At 31.4% G+C, this 25,703-nt stretch overlaps 2 protein-coding genes across 4 annotated transcripts in view; one reads left to right on the forward strand and one right to left on the reverse strand.

The window, feature by feature from the left end:
* Nucleotides 1-25,703, reverse strand: part of LOC108906859 — a 267,026-nt gene that overhangs the window by 70,374 nt on the left and 170,949 nt on the right. The window lies entirely within an intron of this gene.
* Nucleotides 5,242-25,703, forward strand: part of LOC108906861 (cytochrome P450 4d2-like) — a 26,013-nt gene continuing 5,551 nt past the window's right edge. For all 3 annotated transcript variants that reach the window (XM_023454444.1, XM_023454443.1, XM_023454445.1), the window contains exons 1-6: nt 5,242-5,551; nt 6,884-7,081; nt 8,100-8,294; nt 12,402-12,769; nt 17,267-17,507; nt 19,114-19,293. In XM_023454444.1, coding sequence (XP_023310212.1) covers nt 5,389-5,551; nt 6,884-7,081; nt 8,100-8,294; nt 12,402-12,769; nt 17,267-17,507; nt 19,114-19,293 — 1,345 coding nt within the window. In that variant the 5' untranslated portion in view covers nt 5,242-5,388. The remainder of the gene's footprint in view (nt 5,552-6,883; nt 7,082-8,099; nt 8,295-12,401; nt 12,770-17,266; nt 17,508-19,113; nt 19,294-25,703) is intronic.

Below are 25,703 nucleotides of genomic sequence, written 5' to 3' on the forward strand. Positions count from 1 at the left end.
ATACTCGCAAGTTCTAAACTCAAAACACTGTATGTACATTGATTTACACATCGTGAGTTCATGTCGATTGAAAATATATTTTCAAGACAATAGGTTTTCTGCCTCCATGGATCACATGAAATCACTATATCTCACTATTATGGAATCGCGATTAGTACCCACTTTTGTGGTATCGAACTATTTTATTGTCGAGAGATCTGCGATTTCGGAACCAGATACCATAAAAGTGAGTAATAGTAGTGCCGATATCATAATAGTAAGGTGTAGTGATTTCATGTGATTCATTAAGGCAAAAAATATTTTATCTCCAAAAACTTTTCTTTATCGACACAGACTCGTAGGATTGTGAAAAATTGGACCCTTTCTTATTTCTAAAATAAGTTACAATAGAAAACTCACATTTATCAATTTTGAACTTCTAATACAATAGTTCAAAGAAACGAATAAAATTATAACTCAAACACTGCAGTTCGTAATACTTATCCAAGCTTTACTGGTTGCCTATACCCATTGCAGTTGTTTGCAGTTCATCAGAGAAAATGGTGCATGCGCCAGTTTTAAAATGATTTTAAGTAGACATCCGAGCAATATCGTCTTATTTTTAAAAAATTAATCAAGGAACACTTTATAATGGTAATAATTATGTGTTACTTACACTATGTTTTCTCTATTTAGTAAAATATTTCATTTCTATAAAAGTTAAGCTAAGTATATTGTTGGCATTATTGGATTACTTATATTAACAGAGTAGAATTTGGACATTCGGGGGAAAACTATTGCTATAGTATTTCTTTGAAGATATACCTATTTAGATTATGTAAAGAACCTTGTTCTTACCTGAAGACTATAATATTTGAGTGAGTTGAGTGATATGTTTGCACTTTCTTGATACAGAAAAATCGATTCAGAAACAAAAGCGTGGAGAGAGGTTTTATTAAATTTAAAATATACGATTCACAATTTACAATACTGATTTATTTAAATAAAATTTCAATAGTGGTTTTCATGTCGAGCGTAAGCAGAAATCTTGGAGAGTAGTTCTCTCGAATATTATTGAAATTTTCAAGATTCACCAAGCGTACTTTTTTTTACGTCAAAATAAGATTGATGTAAGGATTTGTAGACAACCGAATCGGAACTTATCGTCAACAAAAAATAAAAGAGAAATTAATTATCAGATATTGCTAATGTGGCGCCCTCTATGGCCGAGCCTGATTTAATACTCATTTTGTAATTATGACGCCTTGTATCTTTATCCAGAGCAATATTCACTATCTTCATATTTTGTCCGAAAGAATTTTTGCCCCTGTTCTTTGGCCCATTATGAATAGGTTAACAATTTTGCGGTTCCTAAGTTCCTAAATAACGAAAGATTATAAAGTAAAAAAACCGCGGAAAAGTGGTACACGAATTTTTGCCATCGCAGTAATATTTGTGCAGTTATCGTATGGTGGGAAATTTCAATGAAGATATCTTATTTGTGTTTTTCAGAGAAAGGTTTAAAAGTAGGTATTCTATATTGAAGAACAAGCAAATTTACCAAACTGAATGCTTTACTAAAAAAAAAGGATAATGGAACGGATACAAATGGAATCAAGTGAAGATCAGGTCAAGTTTTTATTGCAAACCCATACAACGATTTATTAATCGTTAAAGAGAAGTGGTTACAGCAAACATTTTACAATTTTTATTGTGTTTAGAACTATCATTATTAAGTAGAACTTATTTTCGGTGTCAGGAGCTTGTAGATGTAAAGAGTTGACTTTAATGGTTAAGATGTACCTGATTTGAACCATTTAGTTCTGGCGTTGAGTGAAAAATAGTACTATTTCTCATTCAACGGTTCTGGTTAACGTAAAAGTACCTAACACAGGTTAGAGAGGAATTTCATTAATAGTTCAAATGAAAATAAGGTTAATTTTAATTGAATTTAGCAGAAGTGTAAGCCGGATATATTTCATTCAAGATATTTATTTTGTACTTACAATTTTTTTTTAAATTACCGTGGCTTAAACTCTACCTAACCGGATCTCTATTTAAAAAACGTATTTTACTTTTAGGTACATGGTTAAAAACGTGTATCTTCCATTGTCTTTTCTGTAATACTATTTTCTGAACGGAATATTAAAAATATACACAAGAATTTCCTCTATGATTCAGTCGAGCTAAACGGTAGACAATATATAAACGAAGCAATAAAATAGAAACTACATATAAAAAATAATTTCGAGGGGCCTTTTACTTTCGCGAAGATTCCTAACAAGCTGTTGCTAAATGCTTTGGAAAATATGTAATAATTATTTTTAGGAAAAGCAAATTATAACTTTACTTATACCTACACAAAATCAATCTGCTTATCGAAATACCAACTAAAATGTCAATTGAAATGGAAGGAAAACTAGTAGTTCTTTTATGATTAAGTATAATTATCACAGCATACTAGAAAATAATATATGACCACATAAAGGCTATAAGTGATCATTTAGGCAGAAATTCTATTTATATTTATTATTAACAAGCATAATTAAAAAGAATATATGGAAACCACAGAGATAAATCTTTTTTTTATGTATGTAGAATCATAGCTACATCTCCAATTACGTTAAAAACCTCACAAGGTTAAACTTATGAATACATCCAGCTGATGTGCTAATAACTCTTAATTGTAATTTAACTAAAGGCGGTATTGGTTAAACACAATAAATTTACGAATATTACCCTTGTTCATAAAATTTTAATGATTCTGAATAATTATTGATTTTACGGACCTTATTAGGAGAAATAAAAAAGATTTTAATGTAAAGAGATTATTGTCATCTGTCAATATTAATTTCAGTTAAAAGTCAATAAAATCACACTAAAATACACTATGATGTCAGTATGCCAAAGAGAATGCGAAATTAAAAGAAAAATACAGTTTTCAGGGTTTCTATTTTAATTTTTTTTTGTTGAATCATTTCTTGCTTTTAAAATAGTTTTATTGGTTCTGAAAAATGTTTACACGTTTCTACGGTATTAAACCAAGAACTAAAAAAAGCACGTTCCAAATTTAATTTTGGATATAATGCGCTGAAATTAATATGCACTCCTGGATGCCGCAAACTATAAAAAATTTGAACTAATTTGCAGTTTTTTATGATAACAATATGACCTATTAACAAAAAGGCATAAATATAACAAAGGGTTCTTATTATAATAATTAATAGTAATTACTATCTTAAATGCATTGTTGTTACTGCAAGAGTTTGCAAACAAAACCATCTCTGTAGTTGCCAACTGCGTGCACTAAACAAACTCCATTAAAATATGGAACAAAATGAAATAAAATTTACCATTTCTAGAGAAAATGTTGAAAATGATCCCCATTAGCGCGGATACAGGCATGGTATCGATGCACCCAATTTTTCCCAATTCCAGGTATTCCCCTAATTGTGTCAGCAGCTTCAAATATTTGGTTTCGCAATTCTTCCACCGTAGCAATTGGAGTATTGTAAATCAATGACTTCAAGTGACTCCAAAGATAAAATACCATTGGGTTAGATCGGGTGACCGAGGTGGCCACGGCACAGGACCAAAGCGTCAAATCCATCGCTGAGGAAACATTTCATTCAAAAGTGTAGTTACTTCTCGAGTACTGTGTGGAGGAGCCCCATCTTGCAGATAAAACATGCGTGCCCGAACTTGTAATGCCACATCGTCCAATAATTCAGGCAACTGTTTCTCCAAAAAGTCAGCATATGTTGGTCCATTTAGTTGTCTTTCAAAGAAATAGGGACCCACAAGTACATCGCTTATTATGCCAGCCCAAACGTTTACAGAGAACCGATATTGAAAATGAGTTTCCCTAAATGCGTGAGGGTTTTCATCGGTCCATATGTGCATATTATGGAAATTCACTTCATCACGGGTAAATGTCGCCCCATCTGTTATACAAACATAAGCAGGAAAATCTACTTGCTTGGCACATTGCCGTAAAATCCAAACGCATTCGTTGCTCACAATCCGGGGGTAAAATCTTTTGAACGGGTTGCAGATGATAGGGGTGCAACAGCTGGCGCCTTAAGATGCAATGTACGGTAGGAGATGAGGATAGGAACCTCACCTCCTACCTCACCTTGCTGTGTGTGTGCAAATTGTGGGGTTTTCGTAAAGATTTTCCAACACTGCATCCTCAACATTAAGGTTCACTTGCTGACTACGTCCTTCTCCTCGAGGAATAACACTTTCCATATCTCGCAGCCGCTAAACGTACTGTAGGATTGTATTTGCACATGAGGGGTGACGTTGTGGCCATTGTTCCCGGTACAACCTAGTCGCCGCGAGCGCATTTTCTCCTGCTGCACCATACACTAACACCATATCGACACTTTCGGAAATAGTAAATGCATTGTTTTCTCGATTTATTTTAAAACTAGTTTGTGCACAAACTAAAAAATTAAGCAAAGTAAGAAATAAGAATCTCGATTTTAATGTAATCGGCACGCTATTCTTATTTTTCATTTCTTTATAAAAATTACACTGTCTGGAATCTTTCACTTTTTAACACGATGCTTAATATTTAATAATTAAGTGAATAATGAATTCAATACAAATACTAAATCAGTTGACTGCACAAATTTTTTGACAATGCAACCCAAGCTTCTTTTAGTATTACTCGTATTAGATTATACCGACTTAAATTATAAGGTTGCATTTCGGATGGCATAAAGACATTTCCAAAGTTTTTAATAAATAACACAGGGTCGGCCTTTGTCTTCATTTTCGTTGAATAAGTGAATTTTAATTTACAAAAAAACATCAGGAAGTTGTAGTTTAATTTTTATAGATTATACACTCCACACTCTGTAGATATAAAACGCTTTAACGCTTTATTACTAACATCTGTGGAACATTGTTTGTCACTGAAATTATAAAGTCTGGTATATAATGAATAGCAGTTATCATATATCGTAAAACAAATTAAAACGTAATTAAGTTACAGTTTGGCACATTGAAGAAAAAGTTTATTTCTGTTACAAAATTGAAAACGATTTCTCTAGCTTAAATTTTTTTCTGAAAATTGTGAAGCCCCATTCTTAAACAAGAGATCATATTTTTATAATTCTAAAATAGACAGAGTGTTAATTATAGCCACTGTGTATTTATTGTATTTACATTATATAATCAAGAGACAAACACATAAACCATATCTGAACTATATTATTTGCCTTCAATATAAAGTTTATTTATCAGCTGTCTGGTTCGGTTGGGTACTTTTTGTGATTTGCTGCTCATTATTTATCAGCAGATATATTATTAGTAAATTAAAGAATCTCCAGTAAACAGTCGTCCTCTTATTAATGCTATCAGTGCTAACCCAATTTGACGCTATAAACACATCGCCGCGCCATGTTAGTTCTTGGTGCAATTGTAGCTGTTGCAGTGGTTCTTCTAACGCCCTTGTTAAACTGGTATTTAAATTATTCGAAGTACGCGTGTTTACGAAATGTCCCTGGCCCCAAGCCTTTTCCGGTAATTGGAAACGCAAAGGACGTTGAGAATACTCCGAAAGGTAAGAAAATGTGATGTCGATATTACTGTCTGATTTATTTGTGTCTGGACAACTCCATTCAACGATGACGACGACAAGTGTGCTATGACTTTTAGATACGAATCAAAACAAATTTAATAACTATTATTTAAAAATATCAGTCTTAGATTTATGATTTTCTTAATACAGGGTGGGCCACCAGTAACGCCTCGGTCGCTAGTGATCAAACGGCAAATGTTACAGAAACCTGTTTAGGTGGGTATGTGTAGGTTGATTACGGCTACATTTTAAAAATATTTTGAGATATACAGGGTGTCCAGGAAAAGCGTACCATATCAAAGTTATGTTTTTTTAAATGGAACACCCTGTATTTTACTGCATTTTTGAAAGCACCGTAAAAAAATAGGTGAACTTTATTAAAGGTTCTGTATACCTAGGACTTACAATTTGTGAGACATTCAATTTTTTTATATACAAAATATCATGATTATATTTACGAATATTGTTTACGCGATATTATGTATACATCCTTTATATGTTTTGGTAACAGTAATCAGTTATGATATCAGTTTATTTTTAATATTCACAGACCCATTGAAAATTTACTTTAATATCGTTGTATTTTTTGTAGCATCAGATAGTTACAATAATTACATAATTTTTAATTTCTGCAAACTCATTAATGTTTACATCGAAGACGTGTCATTTTTAGTAACAATAGCCAGTTATAACAGCACTATTTTTGTTTTCTGAAAACCCATTGAACAGTTATCCTTATTGTTACTGGTTTAATTTTGTCTCTAGTAGTTTTTGGGATATATTTTATGTTCTTTCTGTTCTATTCTTGTTTTTATTTGGTTTCCATATCATTATATTTACTTTTTTCCCCTCACAAAATGGGTAGTTGAGACACATTTTTGTATATCAGGTATATTAAAATCAGTGCAATATCAGTGGAAATCAATCTTCGTTTACGTCTTATCTGTTTCTAATTATATCTTACTACTTGTATTTTATCTCTACGTCGAAAGCATCTTTACTACATATTGCATTTGTTCATCTATTTAACTATCGCAATTCATAAAATTGTTCCCAGAATAGTTATTATACGATCGAGACAAATGTTATTAATATTATTATATCATAACTAAGTTTTATGTTCTATTAATATAGTATTTTTTAACAAGTTTTATAAAAACTACTCTGCGTTTGGATGTCGAATTTAATTTTCTTTTAATTTAGTCTCTTGGAATGTGGACTATTAAAAGTGATCTTAAAAATAAAAACCGATTAGGAACAGGAGGTTTTTTTGGAACAAACTCTTTAGATTTTAAGATATTGTTTTTGTTCCAGGCTTACTTCATTCGTTCATGAAGCTACAGAAGAAATATGGATCATTCTACAAACTATGGCTAGGGCCCAGATTACACTTAATGGTTTCAAAGCCGGAATATCTGGAACAGTTGCTGAACTCCAATGTTCATTTAAGTAAATCTGATGGGTACGATTTGTTCAAACCCTGGTTAGGTGATGGATTATTAGTTAGTACAGGTGAGCAATATAGACAAATTTATTTGACGAAGCTTTCAAGAAACATATCATAATTTTGATATAGCATTTCATATCCTGAATTATGTTTCTCTTCACTGTGTAGCTTTAAAGTTGGTGATTTATAAACAATTGCACTTCTAATAATACAATGACAGAACAAGAAAGTCCATCTAAACTATAATAATGTTGAAATTCAAGGATTCCTTTAATTTTTCGCCTCGTTTTTCACACTGAAAGATCACGGGGAACATGCAACATCAGAAAATGTCCATTTCCTGTTTTATCCAGCAAATTTGTAAAGATACAGATAAGATACAGAGTATTCATACCCATGAGCAAAAACTAGTCACTTTTTACACCTGCAACGTAATACGACATTTTTAAAATCAGAAATAAACTTCCAATGAATTTACGTTTAGCCCGTGCATCAGAAAATGGTACCACAGCATGGCGTCACAACAACGATTCAAAAACTGACGCCCTCTGAAGTTTATATTTTAGTCAATTTTAGCAGTTCTTGATCAACATTTTATCACTATAAGGACTTACAAATTGACTTGATCCATATAAAATGTAGTTTGTCCTCTTGTTTTTTCATTCCATGTAATTATTTGTATCTTTTCTAGCATACTTTTAATGAAATGTCTTTATAAATAGAGCAGCTGTATTTGAGTATCACATTTTTGTGTCTTCTGAAAATGTGCAATAATAGACAATATTTTACACATTTGCTCCTTATTTATTGAATGTACGATTGAAGCAAGACCTTTTGAAAGACTCTCGACGGACAGAAAGACGGACACGAGTTTTAGAAAGAGGGTTTATGATACCTACATCATTTTAAACACCCTGTGTGTTCCATGCAAATACAATACAATGTATCTTTATATCATGATGCTTCATGGTATATTGGTTCTAATTGCTTGTAGTGAGAATGGGCAAAGAGGATATCATCATCGTATTTGATTGTTATAATGCAATGTAATGCATTAGTGACAATTTGAACCAATGCTTGCAGGTACGAAGTGGAGAAGCCGCAGGAAAATGATTACTTCAACTTTCCACTTCAAAATTTTGGAAGAATTCATGAAGGTTTTCAATAAACAGTTCAATATTCTTATCGACCTGGTGACCAAAGAAGTTGAAAACAACCCAAATACTCCAAAAGAAATTCACAGCTTTATAAATCTTGCATCTTTGGATGCCATTTGTGGTAAGTTTCGATTCTACTAAATCTATGCTAAAAAATGCCTTACATATCCTTCGTTGTAGAAACAACATTTGCAGAAATTAGAAACATTTTCAACTTAACGAAATTAACTAGGTACGCGGTACCTAGATAAAAAAATTTAACTCTATTGTTTCGACCTAGTAGACTAATAAAAAAATGGCAGATAGATATTTCAAATTTTCGTAAAAATATATTATCTTATAAATTATCTATTGTGACATTGTGACTTACAGAACGATCTGAATTTTCACTAAAAATTATATTGACACAACTTAGCTCTTGAATCATATTTCTGAAAAATATTTATTGTTGATACACACCATTACTTAAGGTTAACAAACTGTTGATGTCACGATTCAAAAACTCCAGGATAATATTAAGAAAATTTTCTGTTCCTTGTGGCCTTTCTTTTCGTACTTCTCTGTCAATATAACATGACTTCCTAAATCTCAGATTCTAATGACATTTTTGTATTTGTCACATCGGAATTTCGCAGGTGATTAATGTGTCGATTCTGCACACACCTGTAAGAAAATCCGTAACTTTCGGTAAGTTTACAGAGAATTTGCAGTTTTGCGTTACACACAGTATACAGAAATTGTTATCAAATCGTAAAAATGTGTTCCAAAATGATGGAACAAAATTCATATTTTTTTCCAGTTTAGATTTAAAACCGCTGAAACAGGTCAATTAGTAAATAGAAATCGTCATATTTTATATTTTTTTGAGCCATGGTTGACAGACCTATAACATTGCTGACATTTTTTTAATAGGACTCTCTATATTTTATAGTGGGTATAAATAGATAGCTCTTCTAATGACGAATTCAAAAAAATGTAAAAAAAAATTCTCTTATGTCGTACTGACGACTATTTCAAACAATCATAGTCTCTTCTGTACATTAAAAAACGTACCTACTCTTTATTAATCTTTTTCTACTTAAGACTTTAAAGCATTTAAAAAAAAACACATCGATAAACACATAAATTTCACCAAAGTATCTTAAGTATAACGTGATTCGTTTCAGTTTCAATTAATTCGTTGTTAAATTATTTTGAAAAATGGTTGCCCCTTTAAGCGAAAAACAGAAAATTGAAATTTTAATTATGATTGGATGCGGAGATAAAATCCGTAGTCAACAGGAGGTATGTGACTTATTTCACCATAAGTATCCAGACCAGAGAATTAGTCGAGCTACAATAAGTAAAGTATCCAAAAAGTTTGAAGAAACCGGAAGTACAAAAGACTTACCTGGATCGGGAAGGCGAAGAAGGATAAGAGAAAATGACCGTCAAAATGCGATGCTCCCCGTTACTGGAAATCCTCGCTTATCCATTAGATCTACATATTTCAACTTGTCGAAGTCCTCAGTTTAAAGAACTCTGATGTCTCAAAACTGGTATAAAGTTAACGGCTTACAAGAACTATGTACAGATGACACAGACACAGTTACAGTTTTGCGAGGAAACTAGTTTCTTTGAAAGATAACATAATTTTCATTGACGAAGCAACTTTTTCCTTAAACGGAACCGAGAACAGGCAAAATACTAGGTTTTGGAGCCCAGAAAATCCGCATTGGATGCAAGAAAAACATACAAAATGGCCGAAAAAAGTGAATGTTTGGACTGGAATACTAGGACATCGTATACTGGGGCTTTATTTCTTTGAGGGCAATTTGACAGGCGACATTTACCTGGATTTTTTTAGTTTTCTGCTGACTCCAGCCCTGGATTTAATTTTTCCCAACTCTAATGAGAACGATATGTCTGCTGGTGATGTCTGGTTCCACATTTTCGCGTCGACGTAAGAAATTACCTTAATGAAGTCTTCCCAAATCGATGAATAAGCAGAACAGGGCCCTTGAATGGCACGCTCCCCTGACTTAACCCCACTAGATTTTTTTGTGGAGTTATCTAAGAAGCAAAATGTATGTGAACAGTCCAGACACTGTCGAAAGATTGAAAAATCGTATCAGAGAAGAAGTTCGAACTTCGAAGCATAAAACCAAATGTTATTCAAAATAACTTTGAACACCGAATTGGGCATTGTGGAATGGTTACTGGGGTCCACTTTGAACATTTGCTGTATTAAAATAAAAAGTGGTACAAAATTATTGCTTTCATTCATTTTTTGACAACTATGACAAAAAAGTAGGTATAACCTTATATCGCTGAATTCGTCTTTAGAAGGGCTATATACATATTTATACTATAAAATATAGAGCGTCGTATTAAAAAAAATGTCGGTAATGTTATGGGTCTGTCAAATATTGCAGAAAAGTGAAAATTTCTATTTACTAATTAACCTGCATCAGCGATTTTTTTAAAGGACTCCCCGCAAACCTTATGGATTTCAGTTCCCGGTAGATTTGTATGGATTTTTGATATTTTGTACTTGATATCCTCCTGATCAAAGTTTTAATGGGCACAAAGTTCAAAAATGGACATTTTCCGAGATCCAAAAGTGCAAAGTCTCTTAAAATGAAACGTTTCTTGATCATAATAGATATTTAAGTGCAATATTTTCATGTATAGTAACTCCTATCTACCCTAATATATATACAGGGTGTCCCATTTTAAATTACGGACTAGAATATCTTGTCAGGGAAGCCACCAATTCGAAAATAACCCTTACGACAGTTGTTGGGTTCGGAGGGAGATCAATTTGACTTTCAAAGTCAGTCAAATCAAATTTTTTAAATAGGAACCTCTATTTTTGACCTCTGATTTCGGAAAGAGCACAAAATTGTACGTTTAGATAGACACTTAAGGCTCTTCTTTGGAATGACCTTTAAAGGTTATTTCAAGGGCAAAATATTTTAAATTACGCACCTGAATACTTAGTCAGAGGAACCACCAGTCCAAAAATTACCCTTACAAAAGTTGTTGGGTTCGGAGGAGGACATCGGATGGTGTCCTTCAATTTGAGCTTGACGAAGAACAGCCTTAAATACCTATCGAAACGTAAACTAACGTATCTATTTAAACTTAAACGAGCTTTAAGTACCTATCTAAATTTAAGATTTTGTGCTCTTTTTGAATCCGGGGCTAAAAATGGAGACTCCTATTTAAAAAATTAGATATTAGATTATATGACGAGATATTCAAGTGCGTAATTTATAATGGGACCATAGGGTGGTTGGATTATGGGAGTTAATTGGGCCAAATATACATGAATATATTGCACTTAATATCTACACAAGGCACAGAAATTAAGGGATCCCAAAATTTTGGGCGATTTTCAAAGAGCTGTAACTTGGAGGGAAATGGTCGCAGAAAGAATCAAAATTAAGGAAATTGAAGCTTCACGTGTTTAGTTTTCAGATCTGTAGTTTAGAGTCAGCAGTTTTTGAGTAACCATAAGAAATACAACGGAAAACAAAATTTGTACATTTTTGCTTTTTTTAAAAAGGCCTATGGAAAATTTTTTTATTGGTAATTTCATCATCGTTTTTTTATATAATTATTGGTCACTAAGTTATCGTCGATCAAAGCAAAATAATAATTTTTCTCGGGAAATAATGGTCGTACAGAAAATCTAAGCAGGGTTTTGGAAAGTGCAAAGTATTTTCTACAAGTCGTAATTATGGGTTTTTGATAAAAAAAATGTTTTCAGAGTGAAAATGTTGGTTAGAAAAAAGGTAAAAAATTGCATAATTAGGGCTATTTTAATAACTTGGCATAACTTTGCAAATAATGAATACACAAAGGATATCGACTGTAACTTTTCAACCTCAAAGTGTCCTAAAGAAATACCGATAATTTCAAAACGCTGCGATTTTTTTCCAAGTGCCCTGAATGTTTTTTGTCGTTTTGATGAAAATCAATACGCTTGCCCATATCATAACTGGGACACAGTGTATATTTTTCTGAAATCGTCCGAAAATTTGTACCTTTTCGGCCCAGTTTGAGACAGCGAACTAACTAAAACTAATACAAAACAGATACTAGCCAGTTGGATTTCATTTTCTAGCGTCTTTAATACAAAACAAAAAATGAAAATGTGCCACATTTGCAAATATGTGTAGAAAAATTTTTTTGTCTCACTACAAATAATAAATACTCAGCTAAACTATTACGAATATTTCAGAAACTGCATTTGGCACCCCCATCCGTGCACAATTTAAAGGAAACCCTAAATACGTAGAGGCGGTCACGGGATTCCTTGAAATCTTCACGATGCGGTTTTTCTCGGGCTGGCTCAGAAACCCAATTTTATTCAGACTGTCGCCTTATTATAAGACATACAAAGAGTATCTCACTATACTGCACAATTTCACTGATAACGTTATTAAGGAACGTCAAAGGGAATTCAAAAGCAAAAAAGATGGCAAGGAAGGCGATGACGGCGTTAAGATTAAGGCTGCGCTTCTGGATATGCTGCTGGAGGCAACTTATAATGGAAAGGAGCTAACTAATAAAGACATAAGGGAAGAGGTGGATACTTTTATGTTTGAGGTGGGTAAATATTGTTCTTTCATGTAGTACCACTTCTAACGAATACAGGCAAGCATATTGTAAACTACCACCTATCTATAACAACAAACTTAAACAAAAAGAATATACACACACCTAAGTGCCACTATGTAGAGGGTATTTTAATTTATGAGTCGTTATCATAATAAGTAAAAAATAGATTAAGCTCTAATGTTTTTCATTAAGTAAATATTTAGAATGCGCTTTGTTAGAAACTGCAATTTTATCAAAATTGTAAATACTAAGTCTGCCATTTTCTAGGAACCTACTTGGAAAAATTGTATTAGCAAATTTTATTTATGTGCAGTTCACATTTTACACCCTAGAAATGCCCTTGCATCAGTGGTGGCTCGTGACATTGTGAATAGATGAGGCCAGTGGCTTTTTTACTAGGTGGTCAAGAAAGAAAAAAAGCGCTGCAGGCAAAAATTTTTTAATTTTCAAGGTCAAACGACTACATACATCTGTAAATTTTTAGTTGTATTTACAATATTATAGAAAAACTGATGTTTACGAGTAGTATTTTCATTCAGATTAAAAAAAAAATAATACGCAACTATTTGGATATTTTATTAATCTGCTCTCAAATAATAAATACGGATAAATTTCCACGTCATTTTTTATTATGAAGATCTTCGCCAATATCCCTACTATATAGTCCAACCAAATTACACTTGGAGAAAAAAAAATGGTTCCCATAAGTGGAAATGGTAAAAGGACTTATAATAAACCTAAAAAAAAAATAAATGCATCAGCAGGGGCGGCAGAGGGTTGATTTGGGGGGTTGAAAAATTATGAAAAATTGTAATTTCTGGCGAAAGTTGACGTCAAACAAAAAAGTATCTAGTACAAAAGTTGTAGACTATGCAAAAATCTACAACTTTTGCAGCGGTCACTTTTTAATATAACCTCAAATTTTCCGAGAAAAATGCGAAAAACAGGTTTTTTTCTGATTTTTCGTTTTTTATTTCTCATTTTTGCAAAAATTATTTAATTTTGACGAAACTTGCTGAGAGTATACCTTTCTCAGTCTTAAATAACCCCAATTTTTTTTAGATAAGAAAATCAAGAAGTTTCTGAGATATTAATTTTTTTCGTCCTGAAACATTTCTTTCAAAGAAAAATTCTACTTAAAAAAAGTTCTGCCGGTAATAATTTTTTTCGTTTTGACATATACTTTTTGGTGAAATAAAAAAATCTGTAATAACATTTCAAAAACATGCTCAAAAATGCAAAAAAAAATAAAAAATTTTACGAAAAAATTACAAGATACCTTTTTAGGTTAAAATGAATCAGTCTATCTGAAATGAATTTTCAAATGGTAAAGTAGTAATAAAAAAAAGTCACGTACGAAACAAGTCTTAGGGGTGGCTGTTTCTACCCCTTGCAACCGTAGGGAAAAATCAACAAATTGTTTACTGAGTGCCTTCTCGATAGCAGAAAATGTTTACTTAATTTTATTTCTGTCACTTTATTGATATTTTAGAAATTTATATTTTTACAGCGGATGTTCAAATGAGATTTTTTTATATTCCACATGGAATCACCCCCTGAATTTTTTCGCACTTATTTATGTACACCCTGTATAATAAGACTACACGCCTAACGTCTAAGATTCCAGAAAAAATAGAAAAATGGATGGTTATGACGCAAATAATGTGAAAATCAAATAATTCTTACTTTTAATATTGCTTACAGCTAAGCTTATTTCGAATAGCTGTCATGTCCATATTAGGTACCTTAGAAGGTAACATTAAAAAGACAAAACTGTAGAAATTAAGTAGCTTCTTATTCTCCTTTTCAAATGGTCTTCAATTCAGAAAGGGTAATATTCAATAACATTGTTATGATAACATTGTAGCTGTTCATTAAGTCTAGAAAATGCATTACCGCAATTTATCATCGATACACCTTTGAAGTTGAAAACGGAACCGGAAACGAAGACTCGTATCGACGTCTTTTGTGTTTTCCGAATATTCAAGGTGAAGTTTACGATAGATAAATATTGATAACATAACTAAATAAACAAAGAAAAGTTGTGACGCAATTAAATAATTTCGGATAAACGGGTTATACGAATTATAATTTAACAAATATATTTTTTTATATTTTAGGCAGTATTTGCTAGACACTTGAACATATTCTATATCATTAAAGAATTCTTAGAAAACACAATTAAAAAAATGTAGATAAAAGCAGTAACAAAAAAAAACAACTATCAATATAAAAATACTATGATACTTAATAAATTTATCGGAATTGGTTTCAAATAAATGCCGATTCATTTAACATAACCACAGTTTCGAAATAAACTTAGCATCAGGAGAGTGTATAGGTCAATCGTAATTATTATTTATTTTCAGAGAAATATATCTGACTATTTAATAAATATTAATTATTTAGCAATACTTTTAGATATTGCGATTGATAAAAACAAAGTTAGAAATAGAATTGGCAGCTGCTGCTGTTTTTTCATAAATGTCAACCTCTGTGTATTTATTTATTGTATTATGTGATATGTTTCACCTTGTACACAGGACATAGGTTCATACATGAACTTTTTTAAATGATGGAAAAATTTACCTTCTCATATATGGTTCCACATTTAAATTATAACTTATGTATTTGAGACAACACAATTTTTGTATGAAATCTTTTATATCCAAAAAAACTTAATGTACATACCTAAATAAAAAAATTACTTTAGAATATTTAAAATAAGTAATCAATAATTTTTTCCTGAGAAAATAATTTATTACAAAGATTCTACAGATGTTTGTCCAATTAACCAACACCAATTTTTACCGGAAATTATTTTTGTCAATAACTGTTATTAGCTGATTTGTGTAAAGGTATACGTACATATTTAAATAACTAATATATAAATAATATATTTCCGGTTAGAATTCATCATTTGTAGGACATATTTGTTTTTTAAATTAATTTTCCTTGGCATTTTTTAAATCTGTTTAATGATTTTATGAGCCTCTATTCTATTCAGTAAGGCTACTAATTTAAAAAATTATGCCACCATATATCCTGTGTATTGGAGTATCAGGGAAAGATTATTTTGCTGCAGTACTTGCATAAACCTTAGGCTTCAAAAAAGCCCTAAAGAAATGAGTCCAACGGCATTAAATCGTTATCTGAGTGTCCAATTCTGATCAACAAAACGGGAAATTACACGACCAGGAAATGACTCATACAGTAATTGAGTTGTTTCTCGGACGGTATGGCACATGGCACCGTTTTGTTGGAAAAACATGTCGTCTACATCCATATCTTACAATTTAGGCACAAAAAATTGGGTTATGTTGTCAGGATAGCGAGCACCATTAACTGTTATTGCTTGACTTTGTTTGTGTTGTGTTGAACGAATTGTGAAGGACGGCCAGAGTGTTTAAGATCACTAATTGATACAGTCTCTCTAAATTTTTCAACCAATCTCTTCCCAGTTGACAAAGTTAAATCACTGTTCCACCACATTTTGTACGAAAATTGCGATCTGTAGCTGTCAAACTTTCATTATTTTTAAACTATTGCTCAACAGTGAAAACGCAGTTCTTTCGAGTAGTGCTCCATTTTTCATAACCCTGAATTGTCAGCTGTCATGCTGTTTTTTTTTTTTTTTCGTTGGCAACACTTTACCGCACAAATGGTGCGAAATTGAAATCTTGCGTGAATATTGTTTTATAAATCAATTTTTTTTACAAAACTATATATACTTTAAGAGCAATTTTTATGGATTTAATTACATTTGCAGTTTCTCCGCCGCAAAAAATACAGAGAAATTTAATCAGTCTTAATATTTGGACAGTTTTTGACTGCACAGGTATCCAACTTTATCTATTTTATGTATCTTCTAATTGTGTGTTGGAATCTCTCAAGCACGTGATTGGTTTTCAGCTAACAAGCTTAAACTAAATGACCAGAAAACCCAATCTATCCGTTTCAGTTCTGATACGTCCGGTAAAACTATTGGGCCTAACATTCGATGCACATCTCACATGCAAGCCGCATACCTACTGAGCAATAGACTTTCCTCTCAAATATTTGCCACATAAATTATGGAGTTACACTTTGGGGTAACTCAACCAAAGCTAGTTTTTAGTCTACAGAAAATGGCTATACAAATAATTAGTAATTATACAATAATGGATGTATTGAAACTGTTAATATTGATGACATGAACATTTATAAGTTCAAAAGACTTGCTAAAAATTACTTGCTAGAACACTGTTTTTACAGCATCTCTAACTTTCTTAATGACTGTTCTTTTATTGTGACTTAAAAGTGTACACTTGTATATGGATGATCAATAAACAGTATGAGTATGAGTATGAGATTATGTATTCTAACACGTCAAACATTTGTAATAGGTTATACGATTTTATAAGCTAGTTTTATAAATAGTGTACTCGAGGTTATAAGTTTACACTGCAATTTTAATTATTTTGCCATTAACTGATTATTTTTCAGGGTTACGATACGGCAGGCGTAGCGATCTGCTACACCCTCTACGCCATTTGTCAGAATAATGAAATTCAAAAGAAGATCTATGAAGAATTACAAGAGGCTTTCGGAAATGATATTGACTCGGATATTAGCACGTCTCAAATAAATGAGTTGAAGTACTTAGATATCGTGGTAAAGGAAGCATTAAGATATTATTCTCCCGTACCTCTTATAGAGAGGATGTTGGAAGATGACTGGATTGTTGGTAAAAATATTTTAAATATTTTTATTAGAAACAAAACACTATGGATATGTTACTAAGGAAAACTTATTATTATTATTAATAATAATAATAATTTTAANAGTATGAGTATGAGTATGAGATTATGTATTCTAACACGTCAAACATTTGTAATAGGTTATACGATTTTATAAGCTAGTTTTATAAATAGTGTACTCGAGGTTATAAGTTTACACTGCAATTTTAATTATTTTGCCATTAACTGATTATTTTTCAGGGTTACGATACGGCAGGCGTAGCGATCTGCTACACCCTCTACGCCATTTGTCAGAATAATGAAATTCAAAAGAAGATCTACGAAGAATTACAAGAGGCCTTCGGAAATGATATTGACTCGGATATTAGCACGTCTCAAATAAATGAGTTGAAGTACTTAGATATCGTGGTGAAGGAAGCATTAAGATATTACTCTCCCGTACCTCTTATAGAGAGGATGTTGGAAGATGACTGGATTGTTGGTAAAAATATTTTAAATATTTTTATTAGAAACAAAACACTATGGATATGTTACTAAGGAAAACTTATTATTATTATTAATAATAATAATAGCTTTATTGCTCAACAGTTACCCCATTTACAGAGCAATTTTATTTTACTTCTAAAAATTATAAATACCTACTTAATCTAAATACAGATACAATACAAACTTAGTACATTAATTACGAAACAATTAGGTATACAAAAAAATACAAAGATAATCCACATATCATCAAAAGATACGTTCCTGATTTAGTAATTATCAATATACGCTCAAAATTATCACACAAGTGGCATAATTTATTGAAGTTACAACACATTACATATAAAGGTGATTTTAAAGTAAGATTCGTTCTAGGAATGTTAAGAAAAAAGGTATGTCGTATGTCTTGAGTGTTCGCTGGGTATAATAAACTGAATTTGAGACAGAAAAACAGAGCAATCAATACTGTTATGTAATATTTTGTATAAAAAAAGACAGTTAAAAACATTTTTTTCTTCTTACGTCTAAACTGGTAATATCAAACCTTGTCAACAGCGTATTGTATTGAGTATCAAATTCTGGATAATTTCCAACTTCTTTGAAATACAAAAATTTTAAAAACTTTCTCTGAATTCTTTCAATACTGATTTTATAACACTCCAAATGATGCAACCATATTCTAATTTAGACCTGACAAACGAATAATATAATGTTTTTAAAGTTTTAATGTTGCTAAAATTTCTACAGTTTCTTAATATGAAGCCATACGATTTTGCTGCCTTATTTATTTTAGTGAATATGTGTTCCCGAAAAGATAAACTATAGCCAATGATCGAACAAATATTGGAAAGTTGTCTCTTTATTAGTAATAGATAGACCAAGTTTCGTGTCTCTAGCATTCCTCATGTTAAAGAAAATAATTAAAATGTGAATTTCAATCCCCTCCTTTAAGAGGGTATATCGCCTCAGGGGTGCAACTTTCATTATAATGTATTTTTACTTCAATCCTCTTATTTTTGGCTCTACATTCACTGGTACCATTTAAAAACATCCAGTATCGAGAGAAACGAGACGTTTTAGATTTTTATTATGGGCACTCTTATGTTACAGATGGCACAAAGATACCAAAGGGAACAACTATATCTATATTTATATACGGAATGAACCATGCACCAGAAGTGTTCAGTGAGCCTGAAAAATTTGATCCTGAAAGATTCCTGCCCGAAAAACAATCCTTAAGGCACAATTACGCTTATATTCCTTTCAGCGCTGGACCAAGGAATTGCATAGGCAAGTATAATAGGCTGTAACAATTAGAACTACTGAAAGTAAAATAGCTTTTCTCTAATATCTCAATTTACATTGCATACAGCGTACTTATTTCCGTTGACAGTAGTTTTCATAATAATTTCGTTAGCTTCAATTAATTATAAAAATTAAGTTTATTATTTTCAGTGTTAAGAAATGTTTTTATATAAAATTTAAATGTAGACAATAAATTAAAAAAAAAACAAAACCATAAAGAAACAACTTGTTGGCATGAATCTTTTTTGTTAAATTTGTATCTACACTAATTTATTTTAAGCACTACATTAGCATATCTCTGTTCAAATGTATCTGTAATCGTTTACTTTGTAATAGAGGTAAGTTAATATAAATCGGAAGAGAAGAATTTATTTACTTCGAGGTCAAAATTTAGCAACTTAGTAAATAAAATTACTACCACAAAATTCTCTGCACGTTTTAATTAACGAGTTAGTTAGTTAATCACTAAGAGCATGTGCCAATAGACATGAAATAGCAATGGCATTTAAAGTATAACTCATGACATGCTTTGTAGGTTATATGTCACCACTACTCATTATGCTTTTTCTTAAACATTTTCCGGAAAAAAAGTAAAAAACAAGGACTATTCCAGGTATTCTTAGTGACCTGTCTATTTCAAATAAAAAACTAGCTTATGTTCAAATTTACCCCAAAACTACCCCAAAAGATCTATCAAATCTCAAAGAATTTAAAAAGTTTAAAAAATGAAATACGTATAAAAAACCTTAAAGGGCCATAACTTTTTAAGCAAAATGGTACTAACATAACTTTACCTAAATCCGTGACTTATTTATTATTTTTATCCAATGAAGCTTGTGCTGAAGTTGGTTCATTTATTTCCGGACACTCTGAATCGATATTAAAACGAATAGTACACAAATTTGCTTATTTTTAATAATAAATATATTAATTAAATAATTATACAGAAACATATAAAGAGGCAAACGGACTATGTTGACAAATCCTGATTAAATAACCATTTTTGCTTTAATTAGAGGAAAAGTCATATATTACATTACCACAAAGCTTTCACATATTCAATGTTTATACAAACCTGACTCCTAATTTGTCTCTACTGGCACATTGTACTAATTAAAGTCGCAAATAACAAATGTAACAAATATGCAGAGTAGCAATTTGAGATAAAAAACGTGGTGCTCTATCAAAACTGTACAAAATATTACAATACTTTGTTTTTAATGGAACTATATGTATTTTATATACTTAAATAGTATTTTTTTCGCAATTTTGTATTAAAAGACAAATATAACAAATGAGAAAGACAAACCGTTGATACATTATTACCTACTACCTTCAAAAATATATTAAAACATTTGCATACATTTGTATTTATTCACAAATTATTTGACAGTTTGTGCTTTGTATGCATTACAAATTTGTTTGATATTTTCACTTTTTGATGTAATGAACAATATTTATTTTATGAATGAATGACACATACAACATGTATTTTAAGCAGATGGAATCTTTTCACTTTTCTAAGCAAATTATTTTAATTATGTTACTACCTCAAACAATAAAAACTTTTTAAATAGACCTCAGCGTTAAAAAAAAGAAAAACAATTAACATCCTTACTTGGATATACTGATATAAAAATATTAAAATGCATTGTGGACATTTAAAATGTGAAGTTTATAATAGAATGAGATCAACAGTATCTTTAATTTAGCATTAAACAAAAATCTGTGACATTTGATAATAAGTCAGTTTAAGTTTTGAAATCGAAAACCGAGAAGTTTTCGAAATATTAATTGTCATAGGTAGTGTGTAATCGGTTTCTCGGTGTCAAATAACGAGCGTTCAAATAAAAACGTGGTCGAAGTTGGCTCTGACACATTGGACGTAGGGAGTAGCTTATAGCGACCAACTTAACCTCATTTCTTAACGAGCTGTATAGCAGCTGTCAGTTTCAATAACGTTAATGACTATATAACTTNGTCAAAGTTGCCACATTCGATGGCTTAAGCTTTTTTTATTACTTCTCGACCATTGTGCTCCCCCGAGATCTTTATTCAAATAAAAAATATGCTCGCCAGCGGCGGAGGGATGACCCGGGTTATTAATACTTTTTCTTTGGTTATATATTTTAGCCGCAGTATGTTTATGAAATATTACCCGATCCTTTCCGTGTCGGAATTATATTCTGCGGAATTCTTATGCCTGAAAAATACTAAATAAATTCCTGCTGATTTATTGCCTTGTTTCCTGCGCTGCACACTACGTAAAATGTGCTTAACGCGGCTAAAATAATATAACGTTAATTTCTCACGTTATATTATACATGCATATAAATATCCATATACATACCCATACATGGTAACCGGAAAACTGATTTGAGTTTAAAATGCATAAAATTTTAGTAACTTTCTAAAAGGCCAAATAATTTAAAATCTGCTTGGTTACTAAAAGAAAATGTTGTAAAAGTAGATTTTCTTTGAGGTATTATATTCAAATGTAACATTAGTAAAGTTAATCATGTTGTATTATGAACTCCAGTACTTTGAGCTTTACTAAAGACACATCTGAAGAATAAAACCTTTAATGTTAGTTTTAATTGTTGTGATACGATGACAATCGCGTCTAAGGAAGTGACTTTGAAAAGAACTCCTTTATTGTATGGGCTTCAAAGGTTCAAACCAAACATCAGAACAAGCTGCAATTTTCTTCGCAATTCTACATGAAGCGTACCCTGGTCTTAAACATATTTTCTGATTTAGATACATTTGATGTTTAATATAATAATTGATTTTGTTGATAATTTCAGATGGTATAGTTAGTGCTCTATAATCGTTTAATGTGTGGTATACATAATCATGAAGTGATATTTCATTAAATTATGTATCCACTTTATTGTTCATCAATAGGGAAGTAATCAGCAATGTCGATATATACAAAGTAATTTAGTGTGTTCTGTTTACACTGTTAGATCATACAATGGGATACATAGAAAAAAAACTGTTTTCTTCAATCAAGAATACATAATTTTGAATTAAACTTTCCGATTAATATTTATTTATTTCAGTAAATAAATTTTATTTACTTACTTCAAGATTAAAATTTACCTTATTACATTCTTTTCATCCTTACATATACTGGGTGAGTTTTTTTTCGATGTTTAGTGTAGGGATCTGGGAAAGTAGCAGAGGTACAAAAAAGCTTAAATGAGGAAAGATATGCAGTTTTATGATCCTTACAGGGTTCATAGCGGCCGGGAAAACCGGGAATACCGGGAAAAGTCAGGGAATTTGTTATTCTTCATAAAAAACAGGGAATAGTCAGGGAATTTTAAAAATATTCATGAAAGTCAGGGAATTTAATGTTTGCAACTGGAAATTTTGTGAAAACCGGCTCTGGGTTCTTGAAAGAGAAAACTTTTTGTGGTTTTGAAACCTTTATAAGAGGTTGTTAGGTTATAAAAAAGATTAAGAAGTCCGGTCGAGAAAAAATTTAATGCATAAATACCAATTAGTATGTAAAAATGAACTACAAGTGACCTGGATTTTTTTTTATAAGTCAGGGAAAACCTAGAAAAGTCAGGGAATTCTTTATTACTTTTGAACTATGAACCCTGATTGCGGTGACTGCACAAAACATTCTGTATATTCTAAAATTTTTGTAATAAACATTACAATACTTATTGGAGGTAACAAAGAGTATCAAATGAAAAAGACAGCACACACTGATATGCTTTTTGCAGTTAATTTCTATTATTCCAAATGGTACTAATATAGTTGGCTATAGTTAGTGAAAGATTACATGCGTTTGTAGCTAGCAGCTCTCGAAAATACTAACATACATTCAGACTTTGAAAAATTAATATTCAGATGTCTAAAATGTTTAAACAAAAACATGACTACTAACTACAATTTCTTTTTCTTTTTTTATTTAAAATTCTACTTATCAATATTTATTTAAATAGCGGGTGTTCAAATTTGAGTTAACATTTTAAATTTGCCGCTATTTGTGTTTTTTGTACTAGAGTGGTTTTAGTTTTTTGACAGCTTGCTGTTAAGTAGAAACAAGGCGGTTAATAAATATGGAGAAGTATACCTATGACTGAACAACGCGTCTTTATTGTTAAAAATTGTTTTAAATTTGATGAAAGTTATGCAGAAGTTGGAGGAAAGTATCGTACAAAATATGGGAAAACAAATTGTTCAACAAACAGCACCATCCGAAATATTGTGAATGAATTTGAAGAAACTGGTTCAATTCAAGATCAAAGAAGTAAAATTTATAGTCGTAGTGACCGTTCACAAGAAAATGTTACAGTTGTCAATGGTAGTGTTACTGCAATACCAAACACATCAATTCGTCATCGTTCGCGATTAGACCACTTTATTCAGTATTTTGCATAAGGATCTTCACTTAAATATTTACAAAGTACATTTAACACAAGAATTATTGCCAAGTGACCATGGATTACGTCATACATTTGTTAATTGGGCTCTTGCAGAAAAAGAAGAAAATGATGTTTTTAACAAAATAAGCAAAACAAGCAAAATAGTCCTATCTGGGGCGAAAAAAACCCACGAGTAATATTCAAACAACCAATGCATCCATAAAAAGTAACTGTTTGGTGTGATTTTTGGTCTGGTGGAGTGATTAATCCATACTTCTTCGAAAATGAAACATGTCTGTTTTAATATCCAATAAAGATTATTATGATTATATTGTGTATTTTATTAAAAAATTAAAAAGTTAACTCAAATTTATACACACAAAATTTTATGTTGGAGCCTGTGTAAAAAGATCGAGAAAGTGGATATCTATTTAACGTAAAAGCTAAAGCTTACATACAATTCACAGATCGTTAAGCACGGAAACAAGTACGGAAAATCCAATAAATCCTCTAAATTTCGTTGAATCTGCTCACCTTTCCTTGTAACACAGGTAACTCTAGTTCATATTTTTGAGGAACTACATATCATTTATTTATTTCGCTGCATCGTTTATCTTTTAAATGGTTTCTTTGAGTACTATAGGGGTGCGGCTGAAAATAATAAAACACCCCTTCTATTACCTAAGCCTCAGATTTATCTTTTGCGATCCGAGTGAATTATGGCTTATTATCACGTCGATACTTGGTTACGGTGGGTTTTATCATGGCAAAACGCACCTTTAAATTATAGTTAATTATACCTACTACAATACCGAAAATAAAAATAATACTACTACAAATTTGATTCTTTCAATTGGTCAGATTAAAAGTAGAAGTGATGAAAAATAAATAGGGTAAGGGAGAAAGATTGATAACATTAAATAGGTTACAAATTAAACTAATTTGCACGTATATTATGTTACACTGAAAATAATATAGATATAAAAACAATTTGTAAAATTGTTTGTTTGTTTGTAAAATAACTACATATTTAAATACTTAAGTAGGTACTTTTTGTGTAATTTTTTTGTAAACATTGCTTAATCATTATTTTTATAAGAAATCAATGTAGCATACAGCATAAGGTCATATACAGTGTGGCTACGATTTAGGTGACACAGGCCTATAACTCAGGTGTTAATTGACTAATCCTTTTCAAATTTTAACCACTTATGCAGGTCAATGGGGTGAACATTTGAGAATCATTAAACTTACGTATATCCATAGGTGTGCGTTAGGGGAAATTAAAAGGGGGTCGATTTTTCGGTTTTTTTATTAGCGAATAAAATACGGAAATGCTGATGCCTTAGTTTTAATCAGTATCATCGAAAATATACCCATGTCAAGTTTCATCCAAATCGTATACAGGGTTGTACAGAAAATTCATTTAATACAAATGTAAATAAGCTAATACAGACTGGATAACAAAAAAAAAATAAGTATAACAAAACTCAGTTTATTTTCTTAGTTTCAATGTAGCCGCCATCTCTCCTTATACATTCTTCTGTTACCTTTCTTATATGACGATTTACTTTTCGCAGTTGTTCACAAGAAATGTTTCGGCATGCCTCTCTTATTCGTCGTTTTAAATCTTCCATGTTTTGTGGACGATTGGTGTAAACTTTATTTTTAACTGTACCCCAAAAATAAAAATCCATTGGTGTAAGATCAGGAGACCTGGCTGGCCAGTCCTGCAGCGGGCTACGAGGCCCTATCCACTTTAACGGAAAATTAGTATTCAGCCAGTTTCTAATTATTCGCGAACTATGTGCAGGAGCACCGTCTAACATAAAATATAAATTCTGTCTAGCATCTAGCGGCAGATTGTCCAAAACATCAGTAAATTCCGTTTCCAAAAGACGTAAAAAATTTTGGGCGTTTAAAGTTTCTATAAAAAAGGGTCCGATAATTCGATCATTAAAAATCGCGCACCAAACATTCACTTTATAAACATACTGATTCTTAGCATTC

Source organism: Anoplophora glabripennis, unplaced genomic scaffold (assembly GCF_000390285.2).
Source record: "Anoplophora glabripennis isolate ALB-LARVAE unplaced genomic scaffold, Agla_2.0 scaffold260, whole genome shotgun sequence".
Taxonomy (NCBI): Eukaryota; Metazoa; Arthropoda; class Insecta; order Coleoptera; family Cerambycidae; genus Anoplophora; species Anoplophora glabripennis.